The sequence below is a fragment of the Schistocerca serialis genome, chromosome 8, assembly GCF_023864345.2.
Source record: "Schistocerca serialis cubense isolate TAMUIC-IGC-003099 chromosome 8, iqSchSeri2.2, whole genome shotgun sequence".
Taxonomy (NCBI): domain Eukaryota; kingdom Metazoa; phylum Arthropoda; class Insecta; order Orthoptera; family Acrididae; genus Schistocerca; species Schistocerca serialis.
Genome location: NC_064645.1, coordinates 72,631,726 through 72,653,190, shown reverse-complemented (window position 1 = coordinate 72,653,190; position 21,465 = coordinate 72,631,726). Strand labels below are relative to the sequence as shown.

The 21,465-nt window shown below is 42.8% G+C and overlaps 1 protein-coding gene across 1 annotated transcript in view; it reads left to right on the top strand.

Annotated features, from left to right (window-relative positions):
• The first annotated feature begins 6,641 nt into the window (after nt 1-6,641).
• Nucleotides 6,642-21,465, top strand: part of LOC126416693 (uncharacterized) — a 1,289,338-nt gene continuing 1,274,514 nt past the window's right edge. Inside the window, exon 1 of the mRNA XM_050084495.1 lies at nt 6,642-7,008. Within this exon, the coding sequence (XP_049940452.1) occupies nt 6,936-7,008 (73 nt within the window). The 5' untranslated portion in view covers nt 6,642-6,935. The remainder of the gene's footprint in view (nt 7,009-21,465) is intronic.

Sequence of the window (21,465 nt, the reverse complement as noted above, 5' to 3'; positions counted from 1 at the left end):
TGCAGTCGTCACTCTTCAGAGAAGACCATATTGGTGGATCAGAGCCACCCACATAAGGGCTTCAGGCGACGACGTCGAGGACAAGCTGGCACCTCGAACAGAGGTGCCCCACCACCGTCATGCACCGGTACCCTGTAAAGCTTTGATCCACACTGTGAACACGGGGTGGTGATTGTCTGTCTACACCACCTCCCGCAGACCCACTGCCAGTACCACCACGCCACACATACAAGTTCGCAACCATCAATACCAATACGGTTAGCTACACAGTGAAGTTGCAACTCATCCACGAATTGTCAGGACGTCAAAGTTGTCGTTGTTCTTCTACAAGAGGTAAGTCTTGCTATTATTCCGACTCTTTAAAGATTCGAGTTATTTTCCTCATTCAGCACACGCACAAGGTATATGGTCTGGTCCTCTATGTACAAGGAGGTATCCTGGCTATAGATATGGTTTTTCTTTCATTTGGCCAGAGTAATACCATCACACTATTTGCTCAATATCTACGACCCATTGGGCTCGATATACGTACGTCAACAAACTACGTTCTACGCATAAAAATAGCGCAGTTATCTGCAGGACCATACGGCTGTTACCTCGTAGCAGTCGATTTCCTCTGTGCTCTCCATCAGAAGGAGCAGACACCTGGATACTCACAACGTCCAGCCTAATATACGTTGGTGGAAGATTCTCACCTCAAGGTGGTAGCCCTGGCTACACCCACCTCACAAACTGTTCAACAAGTCCACTCGATCGGATTTAGATTTCTGCAATTCTTCGGAGAGGTGGGACCTCCACGGTATATGTCCCTTGGGCTGTTCTGACCATTGCGCGTTCATCTCTGCTCTACACCTGCTCCCACAACAAAATTGGCGCGTTCGAGGCCGCTGGCAGCACAGTATCTCTCTTCTTCATAACTCAGTTTCTCAACAACACATCTCTGCTGCACGAACATCCTGCAGGCAACATCTTCCTTGGTACCCCTGCACACTGCTGTGGTGAATCACCTATGTGCAGCCAGTGGTCAAGAGGAAATTTATCTATGCCGCAGAGATGCAGCGGCGTGGCACCTTCTCACCGTGCGTTGTAAAGTCACTCCACTACAACAAAATCTCTATACGAACTGTAGGAATGGTCCTGACATGTAGAACGTGTCAATGACTAGACCGTGATGGCGACAACCGTTGGAACACGTCCTCTGGACATACGGTGTTGGAATCTCCACTTAAGAACTTGCAGTAACGTTTGAGACATTCACTAGCCACTACGTAATCACATCATCCTCTACCTGTAAGAATTGCTTTTCCTGATCTGAAAATAATTCCCATAGACAGTAACTCTTCCTCATAGATACTGACAGTGGGGGCGCAAGTGGGATTGTCGATACTACCCTTCAGCCAGTGGTGCCACGCAGAACAGTGTACTAACTCAATGGTACCACGGCTCAATGACTTTCCCGAATGGCTGCAAAAGATCTCCAAGTTACCGATGATCAGTTCAGTTGGACCAGGGGACCTAAACCATTTCATGTAAATGCCGCCAACACCATTTAGGAGGCCCGCCAACTTGCACAGTGCCTTGTTGACAACCTGGCTTCATGGCTTCGTGAGGTCTGCACCATATTCGAACCCCACCATCAGCTATTACCAACCGAAATCGGGACTCTTCTGACCATGCCAAGATTTTCTAGTCGGCATGGATCCAACCGATATGATCACAAGCCCAGGAAAGGTGCTGCAGGCGATGTCGTGTACTCTGCTGGCGTAGCCCGTTAACGCAAAATTTCACCCTACTGTCCTAAAGGATACGTTCGTCGTACTTATACACTGGGGATGTAGGAATATTAAATTCCCCAACAATTTCAGAAATAGAATGTACCATGCGTCTAGGTCCAACTATCAGTCTTGTTCGAAGTTTGTCAATTCCCGTCGTGCACCGATAATCACCTTGGAAACCTTTTCGCATGAATCAGCTGAGTGCAAGTGACAGTTGCACCAATGCACTGCCCTTTTGCACTCTGTGTACTCCATACTACTGCCATCTGTGTGTTAAGCTTATCGCTATCCCATTACTTTTGTCACCTCAGTGTAAAATTACAGGTAATCGGGATGTTCGTTTTACATCAACTGCAGAATTTGTATGGAACAGGCGGACAGACAAGTACGCGACCTAATAAGACGTGGTAATAAACAAACGCTATTCGAAGTTTTTGATCATTGTTTATCTATTAAAAAACTTCTCCGTGGTAGTGTGTAACAGTTGATCCGCATTGTGAACAGAAAACATCTACAAGGTACAGGGTGACAGTTATTGAACTCCATGAGATAAAATCGTCATAACTTCTGAACAGTTTGCGTTAGGGCGTTCAAACTGCGCGGTTGGCCGCGGGGCATCATGGGAATTGGTATTGTATGTATGGTTTGGTTTAGCGACGAATCCCACTTTAATTTCGATGTGTTCGTCAGTAAGCAAAATTGGCGCTTTTGGGGGCACTGAGAATCCTCATTACGCGATCGAGAAGTCTCTGCACCCTAGACGGGTGACTGTGAGGTGTGCAGCGTCCGGTGCAATGTGCCTTGTTGGCACGGTGGCTACCGAACGGTACGTGAAGATTTTGGAAGATGATTTCATTCCAGTTATCCAAAGTGCCATTCTTGCACCAGTGACTGTCGGAGTTCCTGAAGTGTCGTAGGGGTTTGAAGACGTGCAGCGATACATTGACCGTGAGAATCCCAGACGTGCTTGATGGGATTTAGGTCCGGAGAACAGGCAGGTCATTCCACTTGCCTGATATCTCCTGTTTCAAGGTACTCCTCCACGATGGCAGCTCGGTGGGGCCATGCGTTATCATCCATCAGGAGGAAGGTGGGACCCACTGCACCCCTGAAAAGCCGGACATACTGGTGCAAAATGGCGTCCCGATATACCTGACGTGTTACAGTTCCTCTGTGAAAGATATGCAGGGGGGTGCGGACACCAATCATAATCCCACCTCACATCATCAAACCACGACCTTCCCTTTTAAGGACATTAAAGGGTTGGTATCTGGTGCCTAGTTCACGCCAGATGAAAACCCGGCGAGAATTATTGTTCACACCATACCTGGACTCGTCAGTGAACATAACCTGGGACCACTGTACCAATGACCATGTACTGTATTCTTGACACCAGGCTTTGCAGGCTCTCCTGTGTCCAGAGGTCAATGGAATGCAGCTTGCAGGTCTCCGGGCGAATAAATCATGTCTGTTCAGTCGTCTGTAGACTGTGTCTGGGGACGACTGTTCCAGTGGCTGCAGTTAGGTCCCGAGGAAGGCTACCTGCAGTACTTCGTGGCCGCCTGCGGGCACTGGTGGTGAGATATCGGTCTTCTTGTGGTGTTGTACAGTGTGGACATACCGTACTGTAGCGCCTGGACATGTTTCCTGTCTGCTGGAATCGCTGCCATAATCTTGAGATCACACTTCGTGGCAAACGGAGGGCCCGTGCTACTACCTCCTGTGTTTCACCAGCCTCCAGTCGCCCTAGTATTCTACCCCTCACAACGTCATCGGTAAGTGTTCTTTGAGGCATTTTCAACACACAGTCACCATCAGAACGTCTGACAACTTCTGAAAACTTACTCGCTACACCATACTCTGACATGCATCAACACACACCTCTGCGTATGTGGACTGCTGGCAGCGCCACCGTGCGACGACCGCAGGTCAAATGCACCGCATTGTCATTTAAACCCGCAAACCGCCCGCCAGAGCGTTGTTTCACCATGTATCAGCATTATCCTTAATTTATGAGCTATAGTGTAGTTCAGTAATTGTTGTTGTTGTTGTGGGCTTTAGTCCTGAGACTGGTTTGATGCAGCTCTCCATGCTACTCTATCCTGTGCAAGCTTCTTCATCTCCCAGTACCTACTACTACCTACATCCTTCTGAATCTGCTTGGTGTATTCATCTCTTGGTCTCTCTCCACACTGCCCTCCAATACTAAATTGGTGATCCCTTGATGCCTCAGAACATGTCCTACCAACCGATCCCTTCTTTGTGCCACAAACTTCTCCCCAATCCTATTCAACACCTCCTCATTAGTTATGTGATCTACCCATCTAATCTTCAGCATTCTTCTGTAGCACCACATTTCGAAAGCTTTTATTCTCTTCTTGTCTAAACCATTTATCGTCCATGTTTCACTTCCATACATGGCCACACTCCATACAAATACTTTCAGAAACGACTTCCTGAGACTTAAATCTATACTCGTTGTTAACAAATTTCTCTACTTCAGAAACGCTTTACTTCCCATTGCTAGTCTACAGTTAATATACTCTCTACTTCGTCCATCATCAGTTCAAAAATGGCTCTGAGCACTATGGGACTCAACTGCTGAGGTCATTAGTCCCCTAGAACTTAGAACTAGTTAAACCTAACTAACCTAAGGACATCACAAACATCCATGCCCGAGGCAGGATTCGAACCTGCGACCGTAGCGGGCTTGCGGTTCCAGACTGCAGCGCCTTTAACCGCACGGCCACTTCGGCCGGCCCATCATCAGTTATTTTGGTCCCCAAATAGCAAACCTTCTTTACTACTTTAAGTGTTTCATTTCCTAATCTAATACCCTCAACATCACCCGATTTCATTCGACTACATTCCATTATCCTCGTTTCGCTTTTGTTTATGTTCATCTTATATCCTCCTTTCGAGACACTATCCATTCCGTTCAACTGCTCTTCCATGTCCTTTGCTGTCTCTGACAGAATTACAATGTCATCGGCGAACCTCAAAGTTTTTATTACTTCTCCATGGTTTTTAATACCCATTCCGAATTTTTCTTTTGTTTCCTTCACTGCTTGCTCAATATACAGGTTGAATAACATCGGGGAGAGGCTACAACCCCGTCTCACTTCCTTCCCAACCACTGCTTCCCTTTCATGCCCCTCTTATAACTGCCATTTGGTTTCTATACAAATTGTAAATAGCCTTTCGCTCCCTATATTTTACCCCTGCCTCCTTCAGAATTTGAAAGAGAGTATTCCAGTCAACATTGTCAAAAGCTTTCTCTAAGTCTACAAATGCTAGAAATGTAGGTTTGCCTTTCCTTAATCTAGGTTCTAAGAGAAGTCGTAGGGTCAGTATTGCGTCACGTGTACCAAAATTTCTACGGTATCCAAACTGACCTTCTCCTAGGCCGGCTTCTACTAGTTTTTCCATTCGTCTGTAAAGAACTCTTGTTAGTATTTTGCAGTAATTAGCACCCCGTAAATATAATTCTTTCCTAGCATTTGTAGATTTAGAGAAAGCGTTTGATAATGTTGACTGGAACACTCTCTTTCAAATTCTGAAGGTGGCAGGGGTAAAATACAGGGATCGAAAGGCAATTTACAATTTGTACAGAAACCAGATGGCAGTTATAAGAGTCGAGCGGCATGAAAGGGAAGCAGTGGTTGGGAAGGGAGTGAAACGGGGTTGTAGACTCTCCCCGATGCTATTCAATCTGTATATTGAGCAAGCAGTGAAGGAAACAAAAGAAAAGTTCGGAGTAGGTATTAAAATCCATGGAGAAGAAATAAAAACTTTGAGGTTCGCCGATGACATTGTAATTCTGTCAGAGACAGCAAAGGACTTGGAATAGCAGTTGAATGGAATGGATAGCGTCTTGAAAAGAGGGTATAAGATGAACATCAACAAAAGCAAAACGAGGATAATGGAATGTAGTCGAATTAAGTCGGGTGATGCTGAGGGAATTAGATTAGGAAATGAGACACGTAATGTAGTAAAGGAGTTTTGCTATTTGGGGAGCAAAATAACTGGTGATGGTCGAAGTAGAGAGGATAATAAATGTAGACTGGCAATGGCAAGGAAATTGTTTCTGAAGAAGAGAAATTTGTTAACATCGGGTATTGATTTAAGTGTCAGGAAGTCGTTTCTGACAGCATTTGTATGGAGTTTATCCATGTATGGAAGTGAAGCATGGACGATAAATAGTTCAGACAAGAAGTGAATAAAAGCTTTGGAAATGTGATACTACAGAAGAATGCTGAAGATTAGATGGGTAGATCACATAACGAATGAGGAGGTATTGAACAGAATTGGGGAGAAGAGGAGTTTGTGGCACAACTTGACTAGAAGAAGGGATCGGTTGGTAGGACATGTTCTGAGGCATCAAGGGATCACCAATTTGGTACTGGAGGGCAGCGTGGAGGGCAAAAATCGTAGAGGGAGACCAAGAGATGAATACACTAAGCAGATTCAGAAGGATGTAGGCTGCAGTAGGTACTGGAAGATGAAGAAACTTGCACAGGATAGAGTAGCATGGAGAGCTGCATGAAACCAGTCTCAGGATTGAAGACCACAACAACATCAAATATAACTACGAGGGTGGCACTTACAACAGTCTGTAGACAGGTACCAGAAGCCACGCTAGCTGACATGGGCTGTACTCTCCGTATATGTGGCAGTGACCGACACATTACTTGGCGGGAGCTGAAGGGCCGAATGCGAAATTGGGCTCCCGTCCGGAGGCTCCAAAGGGGCGGTCCCGCGCCGCGGGGTGTCGCGGTGCCCGGTGCGCATGCGCGCGGCCGCCCGTCTGCGAGGGACGCGCAGGGCTGCGCTCGGCTGCCGGTGTCAGTACAGCGGGCGCTCCGCGACCACCCGGAGGTTGTGACGCACCACCTGCTGCCACCCTCTAAGCCGGCCGGCAGACCTCGCGCGACGCCGACGCTCCACCGGTTCCTGGCTCACCTGCCGACGCAACCTACCGGCCCACCCCGAGCACGAGCACCGCCACCTCGTCCCCGGCGTCCTCGCGGAGTCCTCCAGACGTGACGCGCCAGGTTGACAAGTGCCACTAGGCGGTCGGCCGCTGTCGGCGGCATGACAACCGCGAAATGATCACCGAGCGAAGCAGCCAGCGAACCGAGTAACGCACCCACTGATCCGATGGCGTCCTTCTGCTCCAAGCAGCAGTGGTGCGTTTTTTTCGTGTGCGCCTTCATTGGACTTGTACCGAGAGGTAAGTTACTGTAGCTGTCTTTGAAGGTGGAACGATGCATCGCCATCTTAACGCGCTACACCTTACCTCGACGTGAATCTACTTCTGAAACTCTGATATTGTGGTTTCTTAACCTAAGAACACGTTCACTCTGGTATACTAGATTTATTCATTAAAACCAAATGTCACGAAAAAATTTCGCAGTTTTAAGTTCGCGAAAATATTTCCTTATAGGCGGGGTGTTCAAAAAGTCTCTCCACAGTGCCGTGTGATTGTTAGCCGCGCGTGCTGAATGACGCAGTGAATATACCGAACTGAAACTCAGTGATGTACAAGTTATTAATTTATTGAATATTAATTTTTACTTACAAATTTTCACATTAAAACTTGAAAGTATCCCCACTGTTGTTGAATACACAATTCAATTCGTCTAATCATGTTTCCAAACACAAGCTGTAACGTTTCTTCTGTAACAGAAGCAGTGAAAGTGGATATTGCAGATTTTTGACGGTTTTTATAGACAGCTGCTTTCGCTGCACCCCAGAAGAAAAAGTCAGGTCAGGCGATCGTACAGGCCAAAGTCCCTGTGAAATTATGCGATCACCAAAAACATCGGTAAGGAGTGACATTGAAACGCGAGCTGTATGCGTGGTTGCACCAGCGTGTTGAAAATAACCGTTTAGTATTTCAATTAACACAAGTTCTCCTATGAATGGGTACAGAGTATCACTGCAGTATCGTTGTGCTTTTATTGTTTTGCTGAAAAACCCAGGCAGGCGAACAATCCTACGGCACGCGCGGCTAACAATCATACGGCACTGCGGAGAGACTTTTTGAACACCCCGTACATGTATCATGTTTTGTGAAATAGTGCAAGCCAAAGCTACTCGGTCATAGGAAGATTTGACAGAAATCTGATTAGAAAATTTGCGGACAAATGAAACTACGAACAAAGAAAACACGATACGAACAAGTAGTACAGAGAATAGTTTCCAATTACTGCGAGTAGCTTCTGTACAAAACAGGAATATGCCACAAGAAGCCGTCTCGATTGTAATTTCATCCTCGAAGTTTACTACTCAACATCTTTCAGTCCTGTTGAAAAGTTATCGATGATATACGTGCTGAATACTGTGTACTTCCTTGTGCAGTCCTTGAAGAAGTGTTATCCAAGTGCAAACCTTTTTTCCATCTGATATTGACTGAATGAACATTGCAGTTGCCTTCTAATAAGTCAATTTACCACAACAAATATGAATGTATGTGCAGGGTTGACACAGTTACGTTTCTGAGGTATCTAAGCAACAATATACAAGAACCACACAGGATGTACGTATCAAACTTCTTGTGAATATCGTTCCCAGTGCACTTCTTACTGTCTGTTACAAGGGTTACATCGTGCGTCGAAGTTACACTGTTGCTATAAAGCTTTGACCATAAATTGTTACTGGAATTCCGACTTTTCGTCGTGCCTTTTAAGTCAGCTCCCTCTACGCACACCCATCGTCGGAACTCAAAAACGATACGAGATTGACACTGATATTGTCTGCGTAATTAAATATAAACATAAACACTGACGTAATGTTTCGAACGAATCGTCGAAGTTTCTTTGCGTTTTGCCTTCTCCACTCGAATTGACAAAGCTCAGCCAAGTGATGGCTGGATTCCTTAGTTTAAATAGAAAATTCAGGCGATGAAATGCTCCTCGTTTCGCTCCAACAAGTCCTTACTGCCTCCTACGTTACATCACATAGACAGTCGCTTTATATCTCAGGGTCTCACGCTAAAGCGCGTTTATTCGCAAAACAAACTCATGAGTTACTAAGAATTCGATATTGTTTCGAAGCTACAGCTCTTCTCGTGGCAATGATGTTAGAGGAGTGACTTTGAGAAGCAGGCTCGAAATTATCTAACTCTTATAGGGGGAGTACAAAAGTAATTTTCATTTCGTCTCTGCTGCTGATGTTTCTGTGTGTGTGTGTGTGTGTGTGTGTGTGTGTGTGTGTGTGTGTGTGTGTGTGTGAACCTTAAGAACCAAGAAAGCCACAGCACATTACTTGGTGTCTTGAGGTAGCTTGTGACGAACCATTTCCCAATCTCATGTAACAGATCCCAGTGAAAACAATCTTTATTCGTCACTCCCTCAACAATTTCAGTCATCACCAGGTTCGATGTACATGATCACAGTTTTTCATGCCTGGTAAACTTCTGTTGGCCGTTTAACGGCATCATCATGTAATTCAAATTGGGAAATGTTAGAGTATTCATCACCATTAACCATTACATGAAGTCGCATTGAAGTTTGGAGGAGACATGTGACAATGACAGCTAAATAAACCGGAAAATTCATACTCCTGTTCGTATGTTATTCTTACATGAAAGGGACCACGACAGTGAATTATACAATGTATCATTGACCCTTAGTGTAACAACATCACGCGCTCACAACAGTGTCCCCCACCTCAACAGAAGAGTGCTTCAAAGTGACACACATATTTTATTTCATCAATTTCTGTCAGTACCTCAGTGGCTGTCACAGAAGGAATTCGAAGACTGTCACTGCGTTCGTTCATCGGTCGAGTGATGTTTTCCATCGCTTATCGCTTCTTTCACCTCCTGAAAGGATTTACGTATGTGAAAAATGTCGAGCTGCACATTACCTGCAGTGCACGAATGGACGATCAACTGTAAGTACTCCTGTCACTGATGAAGTAAATCATTCGGTGCGTCCGTGTAAGGCAAGATTATTCAATCCCCAACTGGACAGCTCCAATGCGTTGTTCAAATTAACTACTGTACTTAGGCTTCTGCGCTCATTAGGCAGCACAACGCGACTGGTACACGCGGCGCTCGGGGACCACAGCACAGCTACGACACCTGAGGATGGGCATATAACAGTCCGAAACCGGTCGTGTGACAATAAAGAAATTTACAACCGAAGCGGTTTTTTCAACCTCAGCTAATGTACTTAGGAAATATTTACCTTTCCTTTTAATTCTGTATTCTGCTTCTCACTATGTAATACGTGACAAGGCGTAGATTCCACTGTGCCAACGTTACATCACGTAACCTCTCACGAAGTATTGTTAACCTGTTTTCATCTGCAGGCTTCTATCGCAACAGTCCGCAGGGATTTGAAGTACGACGACAAATCACACTCTGTCAAACGAGTACTTCGAATCTTTTACGGATTCACGAAATACTACGGTTTTTCGTTCAAGCGCCTGTCATTTCCAGTCTTACACCCCTCCGCGAGGCAAATAAGCCTGTGACCGGTTTCGCTTCCCTTCTCAATACATTTTCTCCGTCTGTGAACCCAAAACAGAACTCTATTCCACAAACGCTGTACAAATGTCTTGTAAACAATTTCCTCCACTGACGTACCACCAACGTTCCGAAGCCTACCATTACCTTACCCCCTCCGATACCTGTGCGGTCGTTCAACTTCAAAATAGGTTCAAATGGCTCTGAGCACTATGGGACTTAACATCTATGGTCATCAGTCCCCTAGAACTTAGAACTACTTAAACCTAACTAACCTAAGGACATCACACAACACCCAGTCATCACGAGGCAGAGAAAATCCCTGACCCCGCCGGGAATCGAACCCGGGCGCGCGTTCAACTTCATAGCGTAGCCCAATGCTACTCATTTCTGTTTGCATCATAAGAAGGCAGTTGTGAAACACCAAACCCGAAGTGGAAGGCTGCTATGAATCGGCGTTTGTCTCACAAAATCTCCGGATAAAACTGTGTGTTACAGGGTTGTCTATGGAAAAACACGTCGCACATAGAATTGTCTCATCAGACATATTAAAGAGATGTATTTATAAATTTGCTAGACATGCGCACCACAAAAACTAAGAGAAACAATGTATTTTACAAAAGACGCAACACCTCGTGACAGTAATCAAAGATGTGACAAATTTGGTGTAAGCATTGAGCGGATGCCAGCTAAAGAACTAATTAGACAGGGGAATAAATGTCAAAGCCAGAGTAGCAGCTCCAGACATACATCGCCCCAGTAGCAAGGGTCTGTTATGGACCAGAACTACAATTCGTGGAGATATGCATACACAGAAAGTATGTCCACGTATTTTGAAACAACTTAGGAATCACGGAAAAACAGAAACGATGACGATAGTAACTAAAATTTTCAGCCACACGTCCTAGTAAGACTAAACATTGAAGAAGTCCACTTTGGAATAAGACAGAGATTTAGAAGGGGATAATTTATGTGACGGACCGTACAAGAGACGCATAGGCTCCGTGCAGCGGCCAGACTGTAGTGTAGCTACCCGTGTTTCGTAATTAACCTGATCAGACACTGACGTAACGCATGTGTCTTCGGCAACAGCAGAAGAGCTAAAAGTGGTCTCGATACATCTTGCACGTTTGTTTCGCTCGTTTGACTTATTCCATTTTTATTTCTTTCAGAGCTTCAGGTATCAATCATGCATTAGCTTCTAATTTCTGAGAATTGATTTAACTGTGAAAGGATTGTCTAAAAGTTTTATAGGAACAACAGACTTACAGATGACCTTCGTCATCCTTTTAGCTACCGTTTAATTAACAGGCCATAATCAGTCACATAATCGACACACCCGATCGACATATTAATCGTGCTTGATTAAATGTGCGGGCATTTTTGGTGATTTCACTTACCAGAAATTCGTCAATTATCCTGCATATATGATGCTCTCAGTAATTGTTACTGTATTATTGCGTAATTGCGATCATTCTCGTAACTTTACCCACCACTGTCAAGATGATTCAAAACATCATATACATAATAATTATGCATTAGGTACGATAGGAAAAAAGGAACCTCTTCACAGAAGTGATGTCTAGATTCCGGATGCATTAGGTACTACAGGAAAAGGAACCTCTTCAGAGAAGTTGTGTCCTAAGAGACAGAAACACTATCTATTTATTAAAAAACTAAAAACCATCCTCGATTGCGAAAAAAGCACCTAGTGTTAAGTGTTATCCCAGGTTTCGGCGAAGTTAACTACACCTTCTTCAGAACAACAATGAAACCCAGAAGTGTTCTGAAAAAGGTGTAGTTATCTACGCCGAAACCTGAGTTAACAATTAACACTAGGTGCCTTTTTTCGCAATCTAGGCGGGTTTTTAGTTTTTTAATATATTAACCAACGATTGGTGACGCGCTGCGATGTTGAAGGTTCTTACTATCTATTTGCAAGTTGGCAATCCAACGATTGTTCCTCTATTTCGGAAGTTTTATAATTACGGCACTGGCTGACTGTTTAACAACAGACAGGTATGAGCGTCTTTTGCAAGGTAAGCTGCAGCTGAGAAAGATTTCACATGGTTCGGTGAGAAACTCACAAGCTGAGAGACAGACTTCTTTATAACCAACCATGTTTCAGTTTCACACTAATTGTTTGCTACGTGCAAATGAAGGCAATAGCAGACATCACTTTCAAAAACTAGTTACTTTTGTGAGGTCAGATTTGCGCTATGCTCCAGATGACTGGATGTGTTATGTTTAACAAATAATAACTTTCTGAGGCCACATACCCTGATTCACTATCAGCCTTTTGCCGTGACTGAACCATATGGTTTCCCCAATTATTATGGTTTCCTAGACATTGTTTAAAAGTAGCCATTTATCAGAAGATATTTTTATGTCTGACACAGGTTGGTTGCATAGGATAAACAAACGATCCGGCAGTAATTGCAGAACTACCCGCCGAACAATGACAATTCACATTGTAATGTAGAAAGTTGTCATTAAGAAGAACGGCTAGGACTATGCTGTTCTGTGCGTTAATATTCCGTATATTCTAGTTACGTTTACAACATATTTTTATATTATTTTGACCACAAAAAGCCGTACTTGTAGATGTGCAATACAAAAGCTCTATTCTGAACTGTATTTTCATCTGTAACGAATACGTAGATAATTGTGTATCACCGTCTACACTTAAAAATCTTTATTCATAAACGTTCTTACTTCTTTTGTGTCTTCTGATAATTTTTGAGTATTTATGGTTGCCGCAGACGTTACACGTGAAGCGTACACTACTTGACGAAATTCTGAGGCAGACAAAGACAGAAATACTACTGTCTTCCTTCCTTAAAGAGACGCGACATATAGAGCGGAATTGAGGGCGAGGTGGATCTTCCCTTTTTCTAATGAATAAAGTACAAATTGCGAACAATTCTTTGAAGAGGCGCTACTGTTTCTTGAGCTACCTATAGGTTTGAAGTAATGAATGTTTAAACAAGTTTATTGCTTCACACCATCTAACCCTGTCCTGCACAAACTCTTTCATCTCACATACCTACCATATGCATCATTTTCGGAAGTAACTTTCACGTATTCTAAACTTTGTAAGCACCTAAAATTTCTTCTGTCTCCTATTCCTTCCGATGAGGAACCAGTTATTCCCCAACGATTTACCAGAAAAGTCACTGGGTGTAGGTTATTTTGCTATGTGTTAAGCATTCATTTCTTTGTTCGATTTTTCTTTTCAGTTCCCTTTCATTTCATGCTTACTCTACTAGTTCCCTCAGCTGTACGATATTTTCAGTACTTTCAGTTTCTGTTTCTATACAGTATGTTCCAAACGAACACTTTCGGCAATATCTACCTTAGCTTCGAATTAATTATTGATGTTACCTGAGCCCTTCACTTTTAAGGCTCCTGTTTCGTCTGCGCCATCAGTATCAAATATCATCCATATTTCAGTAATTGTATTTAATTTCGGTTCAGAACTAGAGAAGTTACTTCACTGCTTCTACTGTAAGTCCAACAGTTTCGGTGATTATGAAGTGACGTTTCTCATACTACTCTTCATTACAATGTCTCAGATTTGTTTCCTCTTAAACGAAATTCAGTGTTACTTAGGCTAGTATTCCAATTATATTATTTTAGTTTATCACTACCCTTACCCACCTACATATCTTGCAGAAGAACATCAGTGGGACGCGTATTTATCGTTCTTTTGATCTCCTTCTAAAAATTTCTTTTACTCACATTATAGCCTCTTCCTCATATTGAATATTCCTCTCTGCAACCTTGCATACATCCCTCGTAGCAAGGGTTCGTATTTCTAATCTTCCACATTTGTTATTTCCACTTGCTGTTTTCTTTAGATTTTCTGCACTGTGCGTCTATGTCTTATAACTAAAATATTCATAAAATTTGAAATATGTCGTAGCTGAAGGCCTTCTCTGGGTCTACATATCCTGTGGAGGTAATTTGTTTATTTTTTCTTTTTCCATTACAAGTGCAAGGGTGAAATGTTTTCTTACTATTTCTACGATTCCAGAAATTAAGATCATCTTCATCCAATTAAAAGTTCATTTTTCTTTGTACATCTCTGTTCGTTAATCTTACGTGAATTAAATGCCAGACTCATCGTTCGTAGTTTTACATTTCAGCACTCGTTTCGTCTTGGTTTGTACGATTTATTATGCTTCCCTGAATATTTGCTGGTAAGTATGGTTTTCCGACTAATTTCGACAATAGATAAGATTACGTTATGTTAGCGGAATTTTCAACTGATTTTAGGAGTGGGGGTGGTATATTATCCAATGGGCTCTAAACTCTAATCGTGCAATGCTCTGCTAAACAGTTGTTACAAGTGAATCACCTATTTCGTCAACGTGCTTCTCATCCACTTTCTCACCCACCAAGACTCACCTGTCATATGTCTGTGAAAGCAACCAACGTCGGTGTTTTCTAAGAATCTATCGCTCTTCTGTTTCTTTTTATGGACAGCTATATTTTCATTTATTTATTACATTTTTTCGCTTTGTATCTCTTCTAATATTACCGTACTATTATATACTGTTCATTTCGACTTTGCTGCCGATATGATGCATAGTGTACGTAACACCTCCTTAATTAAAGAGGTAGTTAACAGAAAATGTACTTAGTCATGAAGTATCAGAAATCGTCACTTTCTAGTGTCGAGAAGTGTTAAAGATGAAAACCACTGAAAAGTTTTTATCTTACCACATTCCTTCCTTAGACTTCTATATTTCGATGGACCTACATCAGAGATAGATTTAATAAAAGCGTTCCCCATTAATATTTACACTAAAGATCGTCAATGAACCAAAGTAGTGGAATGCTCTTTGGAAATAACATATTTCCTTATTACTTATATTGTATAGAGTAGGTAACGTAACACGTGTCTGGTAACTTAAATTAGTCTGTTTGTCATATTAAGTGCGACATATGATCGCACAACAAATGCAGTTGAAGTTCAGTTGAATGCGTACCGTATTGTAGGAGGAATGTGTTTGCTGTAAATTAGCAAAGCACGTTAGCAATGTTACGTGGGATGAATCGGACGGGACACCTACATTTATCACGAACATGTAAATTCCCCTAAATGAAATGGAACGAATTAATAATTACGAAACCAAGCAAAGATGAAAACACTGTAAACAAAAGTTCCTGTTGCAGGGTGCTCATAATTGACAGCTAAAATGTTCTCCGATGGCATGGTGGTTAAAACCATCACAAATCCATATTACCAACAAAGAAGCAGTACTTTTTTAAAATATAAAGCAGCAAAGCGAGTTACATGGCAGTACAAATAAACCATATACCTTGTCTCATTCCATCCAACAGCCTCATCGATACACAAATCTTAAGCGTCATTCATCTTAAACGATGGCACCTATCATATTGTGCTCAGCGTCGCCAACTAAAAACCACGACAGAACGAACTTCCATTTGTGCTTTAGTAACTGCAAATACCGTTATACGGCTTAACATGCCCAAGAATGTGGAAAACAGGGCTTTATGTTCAATATTACTTTTGTTTGCCTAGGTCGCGATCATACAGAATGCCAAAACCGGTTTAGATTATGCTAGCAATCATCTTCAGATCTGAAGCAAACAGAAGAATTCTTGTTAATAAAAAGTTCTACTTACTATCACTATGTGTAACATAAGAAAAGAAAGCTCCAAAACAGATGCCGTAAAATATAGTTAGAGAGTGTAACAGGTCACTTATTGTGCAATCAAGTACTTTGTCATTAAAACTACTGAGCGATCTGTGATGCTGTTTTTAAAGCTAATGACCAATCTACATGTATTAGGGTTCACCATTGCAAACAAAATTTCATAAAGCAATCTATCATATGAAAACAATGTCAGACGAAGTACATTAGAAAAGGAATTTCGGCAGATTAACTTGAGGTAATCAGGGAAACCAAAAGCTGAAATCAGTAGAAATGTTAGGGAATATGAGAAGATGAAACTATTATTCTAATGAGCAGGCTGTTAACTAAAACTGAAAAGTGCACCTCACTAAATAACGTACTAATTTAACAAATAAAATGCAAATTACAATAAAGGAAATGTTGTACCGTCGAAAACTTAGTTGCTCTTTAGTAAATTACAATATAAATTCGTTATAAATTTCGAAGTACAGAAGGGCAGAGAGGGAATGTTGCGTCAGCCATGGGTTCATTGCAGCTACCAGGGTTCGCTTCTTGCATGTGGTACTGTCTTTCCTGCTCCACGTTCCACGTGAAGCGTTTATTGTCGATAATGGGTGTATCAAAAGCGGTTTTATTTTGGCAACACATATGCTTTTTAAAAAGTGTTTTAAGCGTTCATCACGTATGTACTACATAATATTCACCAAAGTGATTGCAGTGCAGTTTGTACACACTTGAATCCAGAGGTAAGTCAGCTTTATGACCAATTTAATGGCAGAGTTGTAACTTTAAAAGTGTCGTTTCTTTGATAACATATCGTAAACCTTTTTTTAAACATCGCTCCATTTTTTAGATATTTTTCCTTTGTACGTCATAGCAACACACTTGCTTTATGTTTTCTGGCGCCTCGTTCGTGAGTGATTTATCTAGATGTGATTAATATTTATTCTATTTTGAATCTAAAGATTTATGACACAATCGAAAGCGGTCATGACATTTTAAAAACTTTCGATCGAGATACACAATGTTTTACATGTCAAATATCACATCCGATCCCTGTGTTCATCACCGCTATTACTTACTTGTAGTGATGATACAATTTTCTCCTTGGATCATCAGCCATGATAGACCCTGCTGAATAGCGTTTTATATGTCGTGCTGACTTCTCGTGTGAAACTGGGAATTGCGAATGTAGCCGAGGACTTCCGCTTCCGTTGTCGCTGTCAGTAAAATTCTTTGGGGTACGTGCCCGCAGAGTCATAGATAAAATTCTCTAGCGTTACGGCCACTGTTCCAAATGGCCCTTCTCAGGGTGTTGTGCTGATTCAGTCAGCACAGCATCCTGAGAAATTCTTCAACAGTGACCAAAACGTTCGAGAATTTTACATATTAACAGTGCTATCACATACCATGGACACTTTTATTGACGTGTATATGACGTTTGCCTCTTACTCGCGGGTTGATTTGGGGACTAATGTCTGAGAACGCGTCGCCTGGAAATGGTGGTACTTTACGTAGGCGGCGGCGTAATTTCCCACAGCGCCGTTTCGTTCTCACCACAGCAACGGGTTGGACAGCCGACTGCTCGCTCACTTCCAGCCGCCAGCGAGAGCTAAACTGCCCACTACGGCTCAGCAGGTGACCGCGTAAAAACACCTGTTAGCGGCCAATTCGCCGAACACCACTCAAGCACGATCAGCCGTACACGTCTCTCTTTGCTTAATGTAGTAGTGATCCAGCTCAAATCAAGCTACGAAATCGTGCAGTTCCTGGCGAAATGCTGGTGAAGAACTATATAAAACTTTCAATAGCTTCTATAAGAATGGGGGTAGAAGTAGAACAGAACCGGAGATACTTAGGCACATAAATTGTGTAATTACTAAGTTCTGCTTTATCATACGTCTGCGAAAATCAGCGTAGAAATAGCGGCTCACCCCAGCTATCCTGTTGTGCATGCTCTATTCAACACTGTTTTGAAGACTTCATCAGTCAATTATTGCTGTGTGCTGCTGTCATAAATAGGTAACTTCAGAGTTTTATATGACATACACTGCATGGTAGACAATGTAACACCCTCAGGAACTGGTTACAGTCGAACCAGCGTATAACAAGTGCATGCTGAGGGGTTGTAGTGCTAGTGATCCACTTGTCACGGTCATCGACAATCAGGTGTAACTCAGGAGGCTTTTCGGTGCGAGCCTCTGTTTTGACTCTGTAGGCAGTAACTCAGCTAAGTTTAATGGTGAACAAAGTTTGCAACATTCATTCTATGGTGTTCTTTATTTTTATTTTATTTGGTCTGAGGGGGAGACTATCGCACGAGGTACACTTATTGCACATAATGATACAAACAGGACATTGATTGGATGTAACTGAAAGTTCTAAAACGTAGTTAAGCGAAATGATAATTAAATCTAAACCCTCAGCTGCCGATAGGTGTTGTTGATATACATCAATGGGGAGAGCTGAAAATATGTGCCCCGACCAAGACTCGAACCCAGGATCTGATGCTTACATGGCAGACACTCTATCCATCTTTTTTTTTTTTTTTTTTCGTTCTTTTGATCGGTGTTGCTCATTGCGTTTGGTCTGGGCGGACGTCAAATGACATCCGTTCAAGCAGATCGTTGATTCCTTAACTCAGTTTTTTTATTACAGAGGGCCACCGCCTCTCCGACCGAACACGCTGAGCTACCGTGCAGGCGAAGAAATGATGAGGACAACACAAATACCCCCTCCCCGGGCACAGAATATCCCCAACCCGGCCGGGAATCGAACCCGGGACCCTGTGATCAGAGGCAGCAACGCTAGCCACTAGACCACGAGCTGTGGACAATGTGCCACGGAGGGCATAGAGGATAGTGCGACTGCAGGGACTTATCTCCCTTGCACGCCTCCCGTGAGACCCCAACTGTCCATCACCTACATTCGTAGTGCTCCTAATAGATATTTGCCCATTTACTCATTGCTCGCGCCAGACTAAGCTGACGAGTCCCGTAAGCGTTCTGCAAAAACGTGCGCATTCACACCTCATAGTTAAGCGAGATGAGGAGTCAACGAAGTAAATTTGTCTGGCAGCAGCATTGCCATTCAAGTCACCAAATGTTATTATACAATCGACTTACATGTATACATAGTGCTACATTGAAGAAAAAAATCTAATCTCCGTCTGAACGGACCTCGGAAAGCCCAACGATACTGACCGACCGCCATATCATCCTCAGCCTGTTAGCATCACTGGATACAGATACGGAGGGGTATGTGGTCTCAGCACCACTCTACCGGCCGTTGTCAGTTTTCGTGACCAGTGCCGCTACTTCTCAGTTAAGTACTTAAGTACCTCCTTAGTTTGCCTCACAAGTGTTGAGCGCACCCCGGTTGCCAACAGCACTCGGCAGACCGGACGGTCACCTATCCAAGTGCTAGCCAAGCCCAACAGCGCTTAAGTTCGGTGATCTGTGGGGAACTTGTGTTACCACCGCGGCAAGGGCGTTGACTGTAATGTTAAAGATGTACTCAAATTCTAAAGTTCCTTTTACGAAAGCGAATGAAATGGTAAAACATCTGGCAACGAACCTGTTCGTGGAACTAACAGCTGCCCTAAGAAAAACTTATCCTCAATTTTTCAAATATTTTGCAGTGTAATTGTTCTTGGATGATGGTATTTATCACATTATACGAACGTATGTACAACGTCCTTGTCAATCAGGCAGGATTCACGATTTGCAGAAGTAATGAATTTTAACACTTGTCTCGTTTTATTGATATTCATACGGCCTGCTCTTAGTCTCGTAAGAGTCACCATTTCACTCTTCTGCTGGGCACCAAGCTGAGAAACTAAGCTTGGCGTGCAATTTGTTGCTGAATCGTCCATTAAGATGTGGATTAGATGTTATGCTCTATGGCCACTAACTTGTCCATTCAGTTTTTGCTTGTGCGGCGACTCTCCTACGAAAATAGCTGTGTGGTAGGAGAACATCGACGGAAAATAGATGCTGAACCACTTTCACCTGTTGATCTGCTTGTTCTTTGTCCCTAATTCTAACATGTCCGGGTATCCATTCAAGATGAATCAATCGACGCAGTTCCTTTGTTCGACTGCGACATGGCAGTACATCGTGTGCCAAAGAATTATCAGTTGTTTTCCTTCGGCTGCCTTCGTAAGAGACTGTAGAGCATTCATCGAGTCAGCACATACTCGGATTTTGGCAAGTTGTAAATCGAATGTGTTAAGTGTAACTTGGCGGTGTAGTGGTGTTGCTGCTGCAAGTAGACGCTTCCTAGCGGTCTCTGGTGACACCGTAAGTGCAATATACAACCCTGCGGTTAATATCGTTGCGTCAGTAGGTAACAGGAAAGACTGACCACGTCCTCTCTGACGATCAGGAAAAGCAGAGACATACATTTTGAAACCATCCGTGTACAATTTGTACCAACCATGCCAGTTTCGATACAATTTCGACAACACCCAAGCTCTCAATTTACTTCGGGTTACGGACGTTTTGGATACATGACTATCATATATATCATAGTGAATTTCAGAAGAGATATAGTTTGCTTGACACTACATGTCCTGATGTTAACATTGTGCTGTCGGATGTTCCAGGAGGGATTTGGGTTTCTTCTACTACTACGACCTAATTTGTATCACATGTGGTAATCGAGGTAATTTGCAATGTAATGGATGATTAATAGAGGATCTGACCCTCACCATGTATGGACCACATAAATGCTTCCGTAGCTTAACGAATGTGGGAACTGTCAGTTCCACTTGCATGATATATAAGAGCGGTTTTTATATAGCCTCCGCAAATAACGAGACCTGATTAAAAATCTAAAGCCGTGACGTGATAGCACAGACACAAAACATGCAGCCGTATTCCATCTTGCTCCAATCTGACTGTTTATAAAGATTTAAGAGGGCCCTGGGTTCCGCTCCTCAGTCAGAGCAAGACAAAGCTTTCGGGACGTTAATTCTCCTATGTACCTTAGCCTGGAGTTAGTTGACGTGTTTTTACCGTAGATACTAAAATAGTTTCTTTATTAATTTGAAAGAAGACTGCGTCTTTGTCTACCTCACGTCTAACAAAGACAGCCAGATGACATTTCTCAGGCACCACATGCGTTCCTTACTCGAGTGACTGTCTCACCGCTTCTGAGACCTCGCTTTAAGTTGTTCGAGGCACAGGTATGGTCCTTATGCTCGGCGTATATCACAGCGTCGTCTGCACGCTGTAGAAACGTAATCGTTTACCAGTCTCCGTGTTATATGTGTTAAAAAGTATTTTCTGAACGAACCTCCATGTGTTAAACCTTCATAGACGGTTATAGAAGTCTGTTGTCGGTCCGTCGTGCTTAATCATTAAATCCCGTGGTGTATTAAATGCGAGGAGTAGTTGACTATGTTCGGTAGTATACTCAGATTACATAGGATTTGTATGCACCTTTTGTATCTAGAAAGAATGAAAACGTATACATATGTACTGTCAGAGAATTTCCGTTGCATATTTGTAACAAAGGCAATGAATCTAATGTGCTGATATCTTCC